This window comes from Capricornis sumatraensis, chromosome 5 (assembly GCF_032405125.1).
Source record: "Capricornis sumatraensis isolate serow.1 chromosome 5, serow.2, whole genome shotgun sequence".
Classification (NCBI taxonomy): Eukaryota; Metazoa; Chordata; class Mammalia; order Artiodactyla; family Bovidae; genus Capricornis; species Capricornis sumatraensis.
Window position 1 is genome coordinate 101,153,095 of NC_091073.1, and position 15,610 is coordinate 101,168,704.

The 15,610-nt window shown below is 44.7% G+C and overlaps 1 protein-coding gene across 2 annotated transcripts in view; it reads right to left on the bottom strand.

The window, feature by feature from the left end:
- Positions 1-13,077: 13,077 nt before the first annotated feature.
- CHCHD3 (coiled-coil-helix-coiled-coil-helix domain containing 3) overlaps positions 13,078-15,610 on the bottom strand; it is a 289,889-nt gene continuing 287,356 nt past the window's right edge. For both annotated transcript variants that reach the window (XM_068972961.1, XM_068972962.1), the window contains one exon: positions 13,078-13,777. In XM_068972961.1, the coding sequence (XP_068829062.1) occupies positions 13,754-13,777 (24 nt within the window). In that variant the 3' untranslated portion in view covers positions 13,078-13,753. The remainder of the gene's footprint in view (positions 13,778-15,610) is intronic.

Below are 15,610 nucleotides of genomic sequence, written 5' to 3' on the forward strand. Positions count from 1 at the left end.
TGTGGTTGTTTATTTTTAATCTTCTGACATCAGGGGAAGAGCACCCAGGGAAGGCAGGTGGCAAAGGCTGAGCTGGGGATGCCTCCCGGAGCCCCACGCAGATGCTCTGTGCACAACTGCATGGGTGAGTGGCTCCAACTTTGACACACCGCCCCTGAACACAGCCTGAAAGTTCCAGACCCCCAGTTACTTCCCTTCCCAAGTCTTTTTGCCTCAGAAGACCTTGAGAAACCAGCAGCGATGGGGGGACTGGGAGTTTTATTTGGAATAGCTGGGCTCAGCGCCCTGCACCCTCTGGCCCACCTGGGGCCTGTAGAGGGGCTGCACCTGGGACCCCCTCCGGAGGCGGAAGCAGCGGGCATGCACACAGCCTGGCTACATCTCCATCTCCGCTTCCTGGGTGGCAGGCCAAGGGAGGAACACGATGTAGTTAGGCAGATGTCTGGGAGCTCAGGGAAAGTAAAAAAGGAAGTAGGGAATTTGTCTGACAGACCCCAGCGAGCAAAACTTGCATCAGCTTCAAGCAGGAGGCTTTCCTGTTATTTTTCCTCCGCTTGAAACTTTAGGAACTTCGCCCAGGCAAGAAAATCTTGCACTGCAACACCCAGTACGTGAGAGGAAGAGGATGAAAAGAATGGGGTTTTTATTTATTATTCACTCAACATTTACTGAGAGCTTATACTGTACAACTGCACTGGAATAGATGCCGTGAGGGATTTGAAGGCTGCCCTAAACATCTATCGGCAGGATGACGCGTGTATGGAGAGAATACACGGCAGTTAAGAGCCAGATATCTAGGGAGGGCTGACATTTACTAGTTGTATGACCCTTGGCAAGTTACTTACCCCTCCAAGCCTCAGTTTTCTTATCTGGAAATGAGGATAACAAAACTAGCTAACTTTTAGGATTATTGCAGTCAGAGATAATACATATAAAATAATTAATACAGCTTCTGGCTCAGAATGCTCCTCAACAAATGTCAATCACTAGTAATTATCAAGGGAGCGGAAATGACTTTGTAACAGGGATAAGTTTAAATTTATCTTGAACTCTTTACATTGTGAAGTATAAGACACACAGTGAAGCACACAAAAGAAGTGTACAGCTTGATAAATTACCATAATTAAGTAGATCCGTTAATCACCCGAAGAAACAGAACATCACCAAGACCCCTGAAGACCCATTTGTGTCCCGTCTCATCAGTACCCAGGGGGCTCAGTGGTAAATAATCCACCTGCCAATGCAAGAGACGCAGGAGACGCAGGTTTGTTCCCTGGGTCAGGAAGATCCCTGGGAGGAGGAAATGGCAAGCCACTCCAGTATCCTTGCCTAGGAAATCCCATGGACAGAGGAGCCTGCAGGCTACAGTCCACGAGGTTGAAAAGAGTCGAAAGTGACTGAACGTGCCCCCAGGCATGCATGCATCAGTACCCACTCTGACCCTCAGGAACGTAACTGCTATCCATTTATGATAACTCTTCCTTATTTCTCTATGTAGTTTTACCACATCTCGGAGAAGGCAATGGCAGCCCACTCCAGTGCTCTTGCCTGGAGAATCCCATGGACAGAGGAGCCTGGTGGGCTGCAGTCCATGGGGTCGCGAAGAGTCGGACACGACTGAGCGACTTCACTTTCACTTTTCACTTTCATGCATTGGAGAAGGAAATGGCAACCCACTCCAGTCTTCTTGCCTGGAGAATCCCAGGGACGGGGGAGCCTGGTGGGTTGCCATCTGTGGGGTCGCACAGAGTCGGACACGACTGAAGCAACTTAGCGGCAGCAGCAGCAGCAGTTTTACCACATAGGCATCCGTCCATAAACATTATCATTCATCTTGCCATTTTAAGCAGTTTATAGATGCGGAATTATCCATGTATTTTTTAAAACCTTTTATTTATTTGGCTACAGTGGGTCTTTGCTGCTGCGCTCTGGCTTTCTCTGGTTGTGGTGACTGGAGGCTACTCTTGGTTGCTGTGTGGGGGCTTCTCTTGGGAGGAGCTTGAGCTCTAGGTAAGCAGGCTCAGTAGTTGTGGCGCAGGAGCTTAGCTGTCCAGTAGCATGTGGGATTCTCCCGGACCAGAGATCAAACCCAAGTCCCCAGCGTTGGCAGGCAGATTCTTAACCACTGGACCACCGAGGAAGTCCCGCAACACGTATTTTTTAAGTCCTTGGCTTATTTTGCCCAACAGTTTGTGAGCATCATCTATTTTCACTTGTAACCATAACTCACTCACCTATATTACTGTATAATATTCCATATGTCACTATATGTATTTTTTATTATGATGCACATACGATTGTTTCTTACTTTGCAGCTATTGTGAATGCTACTGAACATTCTTTAGGTATGTACGTAAGAATGGTATTGCTGGGTCATCAGATATGGGTCCGTGCTAGAGACTGAATGTTTATGTCACCTCAAAATTCATATACTCAAACCTAACCCCCATTATGAGGGTATCTGGAGATGGAGCCTTTGGGAGGTGATTAGGGCATGAGGGGAGATATGTCATGAGTGGGATTGGTGCCCTTATAAATAGACCTCAGAAAGCCCTCTCGCCCCTTCCCTCATAGGAGGGTACAAGAGAAGATTATCATCTATAGATTGTGTCTGGCCTGCACCAGACACCAAATCCACCAGCACCTTGATCCTGACTTCCCAGCCTCTGGAACTGTGAGAAATAAATTTCTATTGTTTATAAGCCACCCAGTCGTCTAGAGGAATTTTGTTACAACTGAGACAGTGTGTTCCGCTTTAACAGATGATGCCAGATCACGTCCCAAACTGGTTGCACCCACTTGCACTCCTACCAGCAATGTATGAGAAGCTAGTGGCTTTGTATCCTTGTCAGCAGGCAGTTTTTCCCCATCTTTTTAGTTTTTGCCATTCTGGTGGATGAATGGTGGCATCTCGTTGTGAATGTAATCTGCGTGTCCCTAATTAGCGATGCTGTTGAGTACATTTCATATGCTTATTGGCCATTTAGATATTTACTTCCTGCGAAGTGCTTATTTCAGTCTCATTTCTCATTGCTCATTTCTTCTGTTCAGTTGCCTTTTCTTACTGATTTGTAGTTCTTTATATAGTCTGGATGCGAGCCCTTTGTTGGCTTATGCTTCACAAATATCTTCTCTCTTAAGATTTGCCTTTTCACTCTCTTCGTGGTGTTTTGATGAATAGAAATTCTTAAAGTAATCCAATTTATCAACCTTTTCCCTTATGGTTGCCATTTTTGTATTCTGTTTTAAGGAGCACTTCCTTTGGCTGAAGTCGTGAAACTATTCTATACTGTATTCTAGAGGCATTAGTTTTACTTACTCATTGAAATGATATTACAATTAAAATTGACTTCTGAGTGAGGAATGAGGTACAGTCGTTTCCTTTTTGTCCCATGTAGCTATCCAACTGACCTAGCCCTATACACATGGCTTCCCTGGTGGTTCAGGGGGTGGAGAATCTGCCTGCAATGCAGGAGACCAGGGTTCAATCCCTGGGTCAGGAAGGTCCCCTGGAAAAGGGAACAGCCAACCCACTCCAGTATTCTTGCCTGGAGAATTCCATGGACAGAGGAGCCTGGCGGGCTACCATCTGTGGGGTCACAAGGAGTTGGACATGACTAACACTTTCACTTTTCATATGTATTTGTATGTATGTGGGTATATATAGAGAGAGATAGAGATGTGTATATTTTAATTGAGATATAATTGACATACAGTGTTAGTTTCAGGTGAATAACCTAATTTAATGTTTGTATATATTGTGAAATGATCACCACATTAAATCTAGTTAACATCGTCACCATATGTAGTTACAAAATTATTTTCCTGTGATGAGAACTTTTAAGATCTATTATCAGCAACTGTTAAGAATCTAATACAGTATTATTAACTATACTCACCATGCTACACATTACACCACTTATCACTTCTTACTTTCCACGCACGCTCAGTTGCTTCAGTCATGTCTGACATTGTGGGATCCCATGGGCTGTAGCCCACCAGGCTCCTCTGTCCATGGGGATTCCCAGGCAAGAACACTGGAGTGGCCTGCCATGCCCTCCTCCAGGGGATCTTCCCAACCCCTGGATCGAACCCTCATCTCTTATGTCTCCAGCACTGGCAGGCGGCTATTTACATTTATTTTATATTTACTTCTTTTATAGCTGGGAGTTTGTACCTTTTGATCACCTTGCATCTCCTCCACCTACGTCTCCCACCCCCAACTCCTCACACAGCAAAACTACTCAAAAATGCCGCCTCTTCTGCTTCCACTTTCCAAACCCATTCTTTTCTCAACCCTATGTGACCAGCTTTCATCCTCACGAGTCGCCAAAACTCCTCGTCAAGTGGCCTTCAGGTCGCCAAACCTTTTGGTTAATTCTGTATTCACCTTATTCAGTCCACCCTTTAGCACAGCGGGTCACTCTCTCCTTGAAACATTTCCTTCCCCTGAGTTGCAGGTCAGCCTGGATTGGGCTCCTACCTCCCTGGCTGTCCTCCCATTCCTCTTGGCTCATCCTCTTCAGCGCGCCATAGGGTTAAGCCTTCAACCCTCTTCACTCTGCACATCCACTCGCTTGGCGAGCACAGCCAGTGCCGAGCCCTGTGCCATCTCACAGGGATGGCTCAGTCTCTATCTATAGCCCCAGCAGGGATCTAATGCCTACTTAGCATTTCGGCTTGGAATTGTGATTTACATATTCCACCTGATGGGATCAAACTTGAACCTGCTAGATTCGTGTCTCCAACACAGTAAATGGTATCACCGTTCTGCTAGTTGCTCAGGGAAATCTTGGGGCTCCTATACTTTCCCTCTCTTTTTCCCACACCCCACATTTAAGGCAATCGTCAGTCCTATTGGGCCCACTTGCATCCTTAGACATCCTTCATGTGAGGACTTCTCTCTCTCCTGCTCCCATCCTAGTTCCAGTCACTGCCTCTTACTTCATCTTTTTTTTTTTTTTAATTTGGTTGCGGCACATGAGATCTTCATTGCAGCATGTGGACCCTTAGTTGTGGCGTATGAGATCTAGTTTCCTGACCAAGGGTCGAACCCGGGCTCTCCGCATTGGGAGCACAGACTCCTAACCAATGGACCACCAGGAAGTCCCTTGCTGCTGCTGCTAAGTCGCTTCAGTCATGTCTAACTCTGTGTGACCCCACAGATGGCAGCCCACCAGGCTCTTCCAACCATGGAATTCTCCAGGCAAGAATCCTGAGTGGGGTGCCGTTTCCTGCTCCAAGGAAGTCCTTTACTTCATCATTAATGTTACAGTCTTCTAATACTCCCCCGGCTTCCACTGTAGCCATACTTCAGATAATTTTTCACACAATGGCTAGTGATCTTTTAAAAATGTAGATCAGATCAACTGGTGACCCTGCACCAAACCCTCCGGTTGTTTTTTCTTTTTTTTTCGTTGTTGTTTGAACCATGCTCAGCATAAACCTTAAATTCTTACCGTGGACAACGAAGTTCTGCCTACCTATCTGCACCATCTGCCAGCATTGCCTATTTCACTCCACTCAAGCCCCGGGGACCTCCTGTGGTTCCCCTAACATATCAAGCTCGCTCCCACCTCGGGACCTGTGTCCACTGCTCCCCTAGCCTGGAATACACTTCCCCAGACCTTCATATGCATAGTGCCCTCACTACACGCAAGAATCTGCTAAATGTCACATTTAGCCATCTTTATTGCCCACTAAAGTAATGCTCAAAATTCTCCAAGCCAGGCTTCAGCAATACATGAACCGTGAACTTCCTGATGTTCAAGCTGGTTTTAGAAAAGGCAGAGGAACCAGAGATCAAATTGCCAACATCCGCTGGATCATCAAAAAAGCGAAAGAGTTCCAGAAAAACATCTATTTCTGCTTTATTGACTATGCCAAAGCCTTTGACTGTGTGGATCACAATAAACTGTGGAAAATTCTGAAAGAGATGGGAATACCAGACCACCTGACCTGCCTCTTGAGAAACCTATACACAGGTCAGGAAGCAACAGTTAGAACTGGATATTGAACAACAGACTGGTTCCAAATAGGAAAGGGAGTACGTCGAGGCTGTATACTGTCACCCCCTGCTTATTTAAATTATATGCAGAGTACATCATGAGAAACACTGGGCTGGAAGAAGCACAAGCTGGAATCAAGATTGCTGGGAGAAATATCAATAACCTCAGATATGCAGATGACCCCATCCTTATGGCAGAAAGTGAAGAGGAACTAAAAAGCCTCTTGATGAAAGGGAAAGAGGAGAGGGAAAAAGTTGGCTTAAAGCTCAACATTCAGAAAACTAAGACCATGGCATCTGGTCCCATCACTTCATGGGAAATAGATGGGGAAACAGTGGAAACAGTGTCAGACTTTATTTTTTGGGGCTCCAAGATCACTGCAGATGGCGACTGCAGCCATGAAATTAAAAGATGCTTACTCCTTGGAAGAAAAGTTATGACCAACCTAGGAGAAGGCAATGGCACCCCACTCCAGTACTCTTGCCTGGAGAATCCCAGGGACGGCGGAGCCTGGTGGGCTGCCATCTATGGGGTCACACAGAGTTGGACATGACTGAAGAGACTTAGCAGCAGCAGCAGCAGCAGATAGCATATTGAAAAGCAGAGACATTACTTCACCAACAAAGGTCCGTCTAGTCAAGGCTATGGTTTTTCCAGTGGTCATGTATGGATGTGAGAGTTGGACTGTGAAGAAAGCTGAGCACCGAAGAATTGATGCTTTTGAACTGTGGTGTTGGAGAAGACTCTTGAGAGTCCCTTGGACTGCAAGGAGATCCAACCAGTCCATTCTAGAGGTGATCAGCCCTGGGATTTCTTTGGAAAGAATGATGCTGAAACTGAAACTCACAGTACTTTGGCCACCTCATGTGAAGAGTTGACTCATTGGAAAAGACTCTGATGCTGGGAGGGGTTGGGGGCAGGAGGAGAAGGGGAAGACCGAAGATGAGATGGCTGGATGGCATCATGGACTCGATGGACGTGAATCTGAGTGAACTCTGGGAGTTGGTGATGGACAGGGAGGCCTGGCGTGCTGCGATTCATGGGGTCGCAGAGTCGGACATGACTGAGCGACTGAACTGAACTGAACTGAATGTAGCATACCCTCCCCTCCCAGACCTATTCCCTCTCCCTGAGCTATTCCTTTTCCCTGCTGCAATATTTCACAGAACATTTATTACTCCTTGACATTAATGTTCAGGCCCTCCTCCCCACCGCAAGAACATAAGCTCCATGAGGTCAGGACCTTGTCCATCATGTTGATCAGTACCTCCCTGACTCCACGAACAGTGACTGGGGCCCAGAGGTAGCTTCTGCTGGTTTGATGAATCAGTGTATGAATGATTCAGGCCAGGCCAGTGTGGCGCAGTACTATAGGAGAAAACCCCTCTCCCCGCTAGGAGAAAATGCAGGAGTGGTGAGCTAAGTGGTATGGCTTGTCCATACGGTGATGAATAAGCCACTCCTACAATGAGGGAGTTAGAAGTGGTTATAAAAACTCAGGACAGTAATTTCCCATGTTGCTGAAATAGTAGTATTTTAATGGTGATGCATAACCCCCCTAGACTACTTCTATACAGTGACATCTAAGTTGGCTGAAAGAGCCATCTCCCGTGAAAGAAAATCATCTTCACCTTAGTTACTGAGATTTCCAAGTTCTGTGTTAACACCTCAGGGTAAAGTGTGTGGGCTCACATTTAAAACATGGCCGCTGCAACTGGCTTTCAAGAACACCGAGGAAACGTGAACTCCCAGCAGCAGGTGAGCCGACACCCTCTTTACCTTCTGTTGAGAGCTGAGCTCCCAGCTCCTGCCCTGCAGCCAGCCTTGAAATAAGATGACATTGCCACTTCAGTTCACTGTTGAATCGTATTTTCAACGACTCTGTGGTCATGCTTCTGAGATCAGGCTGCACATTACCTTAGGGAGATGCAAGGCGAAGCTGAAATTTGCAGGCTGGTGTTGCATTTCTGGTTTGATGTTGACTGAGAAACATGGCCCACGGCTATGAAATGAAGAAAATGGCTTTTACCCTTGTCTCTTAAACCACTCAGGCAGCAGAAAATAAATAATCAGACGCAGTCACCTGGCCTTCAACCCCTGCTGTGTATGCTATCCAGGGACAGGGAGTGGGCGAGCACAGGCCTTCAACCTGTGCTGGGGGCACTGATGAGGACCTGTGCGCAGACTCAACAGCAAAGCGCACTGTAGGCGGCTCCCCAAACAAGCCCAGGCACGGCCGCTCCTAGGACCGTCTAGGGAGAAAAGGCCTAGCTGGAGCAGAGTACGTATGTGCTTTAGGCACTCAGACGTGTGCGACTCTTTGCGACCCCATGGACTGTGACCCGCGGGCGCCTCTGTCCATGGGGATTCTCCAGGCAAGAATGATGGAGTGGGTTGCCATGCCCTCCTCCAGGGGATCTCCCCAACCCAGGGGTCGAATCCAGATGTCCCGCAGTGCCGGTGGATTCTTTACCATCTGAGACACCAGGGAAGCCCTGGAGCAGAGTGGTGTCCTGCAACGTGGCCACTAATCTCAATCTCCACATTTGCATTTAAAAACCATTATGGAAATTTAATTTGAGGGGTGATATTCAAAGCAGACTGTCCTCTCAGCAAAGTGACAGGGACCACAGTGCAGTGAGGATGCTCCCAGGAGAGGCAGAGACTACGTTGGGGGACAGAGAAGTGAGATAAGTCAATCTTTCCAGCATTATCTCTGAAGCATGTGGAGGTCTTGCCTCAACAAAGTCACTTCAAGAAGTCTGGAGCACTGCATTCAATTGAAGTACAGCTGCTTTCTGTTCAGAGTTGACTTGGCTTGAGGGAGTTTTGGTGACTGAAGTTGACAGTTTCAATTTTTGGTTTCCAAATTCCTTAACTGAAAGTCATAATATGGTGACCACACTTCCTGAATCCAAACTGGATTCAACACTGAACTGTCCCCTAAACCACAGGGCATATTATCGCAGTCTGGAGAAGGCTGAGGGTCTATTTGGAAGGTTCAAGACAACTTGTAGGAAAAGTGGAACACCTCTAATTTGGATGATGACTTCTGCTCTCCTCTAAAGCAATCCAACATTTTTACAGGGGTTCTGCCAGCAAAACTGAGGCTGGGAGGCACCAGGAGAGAGGACAAAAGATGGAATGTAAAATTTCACCATCTTCATTCAAACATCAGCCTGGAGGATGACTTAGGTGGTTGGTCGCTTTTTTCCCCAGTGACTCTGGGTATTTTTTTTTTTTTTTTTAACGAAATTGAAAGTTGCTCAAGCTCTCTGGTACTTTGGTCAAAATTCTTATTGTAAGGGAACTTGTCAGATGTGTGAGGTGATTTCATTCCAGGTAAGGCCAAGTTCACTTTGTCTCTGGTGCGTATCAAGCCCACCCACTCATCAGAGAGTGCTCTCCACGGTACATCAAGGCAGGAGTCAACCTCCATGGGATTCAAGGGCAGCCTCAAAATTTCCTATTCTACGGAGTCTGGAAAATCCCTGACTATTCCCATCTCCCCTGGTGGATGGGGATGATAGTAAAACGGATACAGTTATAGATCAGCTAAACTGAAATAACTAAAAAGGACTTTCTCTTCTTGTCCTAGTGGATTCCGAATGACAGAGGCTGGTGAAATAAGGAGTTTATGGGATAACGTCTAGCCCTTTTCTCCATACAGCCTGGATCGCCAAAAGCCAGCATTCCATCTTACAGATAGGATTGCCTGATCCCCTCTCTTTAATGCCTTTTCCACGGTTTCAGTCACTGTTGGACCCTCCAACACCAAGTAGATCAAGGGAAGGAGAGAGTGAAAACTGAAAACCATAACACTGTTAAGGACTCAGCAAGACAAGAAGCCAAAACAAATGTCTAGTATAAATTTAAAAATAAATCGTGGACCTGAATTAACTACCCTGTGTGTTGTTCAGACCAATAGAGGTAACAGCAACAGCATCACAGGCTCTTTTCTAGGGATAGTCTGGATAGTGGGTTTCATTGGCACAAACAGAGAACAAGTTCTTAAGGTAACATTTCAGAATGGACACAGCCCACCCACTCATTAAATCCCCTGGGGCAAATGATGAGAAACCATTGCTCTAATGCAGATCATAAACTGTAAGAAAAAAAATAAAATCAATGGCCAGAGGACTAAATGCAAATTTAGGGCTTTTTCCCCCCCGAGAATTTAAAAGTTCCATTTGACATGTTTACCAACTAATAACTAAAAATTTTAAAGACTAAACGATAGTAAGTTCTAAATATATTACTAGAACTAGGAGGCTGGGGGAAAAAGGGAAGTATCAAAAATCACTTGTTATAGGGACTTCCCTGGCGGTCCAGTGGCTAAGACTCCAAGCTGCCAATGCAGCGGGCATGGGTTTGATCCCTGGTCAGGGAACTAAGATCCCACATGCTGCAAGGCATGGGGAAAAATAAAATCACTTGTTGTAATGGAGAAGAATCAGAGTGGGCCACTGGGCACAGAGAAACCCGAGGGGAAGTGACTTGATTCAATGGGTCAGAGCACAGAACTCAGACCAACAGCCTAGGATTCCGTACCCAAGATAATGCCGAATGTGTCAGGAGGTGGGCCTGGAAGGCCAACAACGGTGAGAAAAGTTTAAATACACAGAAGAGTCTAGAGAAGGAGATAAAGATGGAATGACTTAAGGGGGGAGCTGAGAAATTGATGAAAACTTGGGGGAGCCGGGACAAAGAAACAAATATACATTAACTTGTTCATTTAAAGTATTAGCTTATCAAGAATTGTCACTCAGAACAGAACCATCACAGTAAGCCATTGCTACTTGTTCAATTGTTCAGCTGCTCTAATTCTTTTATCTTCAAAGGGTCAGCTTCCAGAGCTCACAGAAAGAGGGGAAAGAGAATTATCCTGCAGGTTACTGGTGAAAGCAATTATACCTGGAGGCTGAAAGATGTCAAGCCAAGAACAGCTTGGATCGCCAAGAGCCAGTGTTCTCTCTTATGGACAGTATGGCCTTATCCCCTTCCTTTAATTCCCTGTCCATGCCTTAGCCTGAAAGATGTCAAGCTAAGATCCTTGACTCAGCCTGGATTCCTAAGAGGATGTCTGGCTGCTTGTTTAGTTTGAAGCAAAACACCAGCAGCTTAGAGCTGCTACGGAGAGGAGTCTCACTGGTGGATGAGCAGGTCACCAGCGCCTGACTTTTAGCAGTCCACATTCACTGTTAATAACAGTCAATATTTTAAACCACTGCACATTGGCACAGTTTCTGTAATAAGTTATTGACTTTCCAAAGGCAGGACTTGGTGCTGATTAGACCCCGCTGTCTTCTAGAAGTTCACCAGACATTAGTTTAGTGTGATAACATCTGACCAGCTTTCAGGATACTTTATTCTTCTTGGCTTCATGAGCCAAACCGTTTGGTTCAAGGTATGTTCTACTTAACGCAGATACTGATTGGAGCGTGTCGCTCCATGAGCTTAACACAGATCACAACATTCTCCCCAAACAGCCGTCTTGAGGTTAACAGTTGACCTGGGCAGAGTTGTGATACAATTCACAGGGAGGGCTCCAAGGTGCAGGAAAAGGCATTTCACCTTTTATTCCCCTGAAGTGTGTCTTTCCCTCTTGCATGCATCTTGCTTATCTGGATGAGAAGTTAATAATGGTGCTGGGAGAGAGAAGCCCTGACAAACCACCTCCTGTTTTCATGGATTTAACCAGCGTGAAGTGCCTGACTCTTCCGTGCTGTATCTCTCTGCCAGCCAACAAGACTGGCAGCCTGGGATGTGCCAAGTTCTTGGCTCTAAATTGCAAAACAAAGCAGTATAGGAGGGAATTTGTGAGTTAGCTGATTTGCAAACACTGCAGCAAGTCACCGTGTACACATTTGTTTATGTGTACCTATTATTTCTCCCAGGCAGCTACCTGGATGCCTTCCTGACAGAATGTGCTGCTGCTCAAGTTACCAAGGCTTCCTTCATTCACGCTGAAATGAATGCAGCTTCTTTTGCACCATTTAACAAAAAGAAAAGTTTCATTAAACAAGAGTCACAGAGCCTTTCAATAATTATTTGAGGAGTGTCCCCAGTGTCACTCAGAATCAACATCAGGTTTACAGGTGTGTCCAAGAAGATGCCAAAAAAATGAAGCCAACCTAGGAATTCAGATGCATGAAAAGCCACACTGATGCTTAAGGGGGCTGTCTGAAATTTTCCTGACATGTTAGATGCATCCCAACTTTCTCTAAAAGGTATGTGGATGTTCCTTCCATGCCCCCAACTCCAAATACGTTTATTATCATCACATATCCAACAACAATGGACCTGATCGAAAGGATGTGGAAAGCATCTTGACTCTTCACCATAAGCCTACAAAGCAGGTTCCTGCATTTCCCCTCGATTTACAGTTGAGGAATCTTAGGCTTAGGCGGGGCAGCTTAGCTAGGTCCCCCAGGTGGTAGGTAGCAGAGCTACAATCTGAACACAGATGGACCTTACTCCGGAGCCTGGATGCTTAAATTCTAATGTCCAAAGATATTTAGATGACATCACAGAGCACTGGTTTTCACTTCTTCATTTATTTTCCAGAAAAATCTTTCCATTCGGCATGGATGCTCATTTCCAACTTCCAGTGCTGAAACACCAATTCGCTGGTAGGAAAGTGAGTTAAAATCAGGAAGTTTACATCAAATCAGAAAGAGAAGAAGCTCTCAGGGTTAATTTGTTTTTCTTTTTCCTTTTAACATTTTTCTAGTATTGCAGGATCAGAAGTGCCTAACCCAGGAACTAGTGGTTGCTCCAGGCAGGATGACTTTGGTCATCTCAAAGAAAGGAAGGTTCGTGCAATTTGTAAAGATCTTACTGAAGCCTACCTCCCCGGGAGGCAAATTATAACCCTCTTTTGCCTGTCTGAGGTTCTGCAAAATGTGTTGGAGCTTTTTAGAGGAAAGGTACCACACAAATGCAAATTAATAACATTATAAATCAACTCAATTCCCATAAGGATAACCATTTAACCCAGCAAAAAAAGAAAAACAAAAAACACACAAAGCCCCAGACTATGACAGTCTTTGTCAGAAAATATATTTATTATTGATAGTGAGTGAAGTAACGATGTCGGTATTCATGATGGAGGAGAGGTTGCAGAAGCCAGGTTGCCTTTATGTTTGTAAAAAAAATGCCTTATTTCACTTGTAATCAGAAACATTATTCCAGTAAAAGAGGTACATTTTCTCTTTTTGTCTTCTTACATGATCACCATAATAAGTTAAAATAAAGTAGCTTTTAGATAGTCAAGGCAGAAAAGGAAAAGGGAGAAGCCTGACATGCCACAGCGCAGCCAATTCCGCCAACACTGCAGGCCGGAGATGGAGGAAACCTAGCCTTCTCTTCTCCCCACTCCAGTGACCTCAGCCCTTGATTCCAAGCCCTGGCTCTGTGGGAGCCCAGGTTCACCAAACGATGGAGCCTGGTTAGAAGAGGAAGTAGAATAGAAAGTACTCAAGGTGGAGACGGCTGCCTTTCTTTGTAATTATCATAAATGGGGTTTATTAACACTGCGGCATGTCCTTGACGGATGATCCCTGATCTACACCTTGGCTTTTCAAACTGCTGCTGATCAAACATACGCTTCTGCTGAATTTGCTCTCCGATGTTTCTCTCTAATGATCTTCTCTTTAAATGGGTTGCTTTCTCACTAGGAAAAGAAAAATGTTCCACCTCTGGAATTAACGTTGAAGGAATTTTCCTTCTTCTAAAAGTTGATTTTATCCTCCCTTCTCAAGCATGCTCTGCAAGAGAAAGAGAAAACGTAAGATTTACCATCAGAAGGAGGGGGCCAGAAATGGGCAGGAACTACTTAGTACTGTTTGTGTTGCTTTTCAAAGATCCACCTCAAAAACACGTATAGCAAGGCATATGCTTCCTGGTCTCAAAATATGACTACCTCTAATGAACACCACTACCGAATCATGAATAATCTCCAAATAAGCCCTCCCCCCACCATATCCAACTGAACCCTAAGGGTGACCCCGGCCTGGCCTGTGACAGTAAGGGTACTGGGGGGAGCGTGAGTGCTGTCTCACTACCCTGGACATCTGAGGATGTGTGGGAGCTTTCTGGTGGCATGGACTGGAAGAAAGGTATTGCCAGCGGGGCAAGGGTGGGGGTGGGGTGGGGGTGAAGTGGGGCAGAGAGGGCATCCCTCAGTTAAAGTCAAGATCCGGTCCCTTAAACTTCTGCTCACTTGAGGCAGGGTGCAGCTGTTCATGAACTCACAATGCTGGCTGGAGCTACACACATCTAAGTCAGTATTCCCACATTTCAGAAATGGCCCCTACATTCTGTTTAGTTATCTGTGTGGGTGGGTGTGAGGAACATTACACAGGAAGAATTCTTTTTTTCCCAGCTTTATTGAGAATTAATTGACATGCATCACTGTACAGGTTTAAGGTATACAGCATTACGGTTTGATTTACATATATTCTGAAATGATTGTCACAATAGGTTTAATGTCCATTATCTAATATAGATACAATAAAAAGAAAAGACACAAATTATCCTTGTACCGAGAACTCTCTCTAAGATTCACTTCCTTAAAAACTTTCCTATTTCATAATCCAGTGTTACTCATTTCCAGTATTTATTTATCTTATAACTGGAAATTTGTGCCTCTGACCACCTTCCTCCAATACCTCCACCACGCCACATCCCCCCACAACTGCTACCTCTTGTAACCAAAATCTTGTCTTTGTTTTTTGCTTATAGATTTGACATAAAAGTGAGATCATACAGACTTGTCTTTCTCTGTCAAATTTATTACACTTAGCATAATGCCTTCAACGTCCACCCACGTAGCAGCAAATAGTAGGATTTCCTTGGGTTTTTTGATAGCTGAATAATATTCCACTGCACCACAATTTCTTTATCCATTTGTACTGATAGAAACAGGTTGTTTTCATGCTTTGCCCGTTATAAATAATCCCACTATTAACATGCAGATATACTTTTCAAGTTCGTGTTTTTTTTCCTTTGGATATATTCCCAGAAGTGGAATTGCTGGATGATATACTAGTTCTATTTTTAATTTCTTAGAGTCCTCCTTACTGTTTTCCATAGTTACTACACCAATTTAATGATCCCACCAGTAGTGCACAAGGGTTCCCTTTTCTCCACGTTTATGCAGCATTTGTTATCTCCTGTTTCTTTGATGATGGCCATTCTAACAGGTATGAGGTAATATCTCATTGTAATTGTAATCTGCATTTCCCTGACGGCTAGTGATATTGAATATCTTTTCATATATCTGTTGGCCATTCTATATCTTTGAAAAAATGTCTATTAAGATCCTTTGTCCATTTTTTAATTGGATCTTTCTCTTTGCTACTGAATTGCTTGAATTCTTTATATTATTTTGGATATTAACCCCTAATCAGAAACATGGTTTGCAAATATTTTTATCCCATTCTCTAGGTTGTTTTTTCACTTCGTTGCCTTCTTTTGTTGTACACAAGCTTTTTAGTGTGATGTGGTCCCACTTGTATATTTTGTTGCTTGTACTTTAGGTATGATTTCCAAACACTAACTATCAACACTGATGGTATGGAGCTTTTATCCTATGTTTT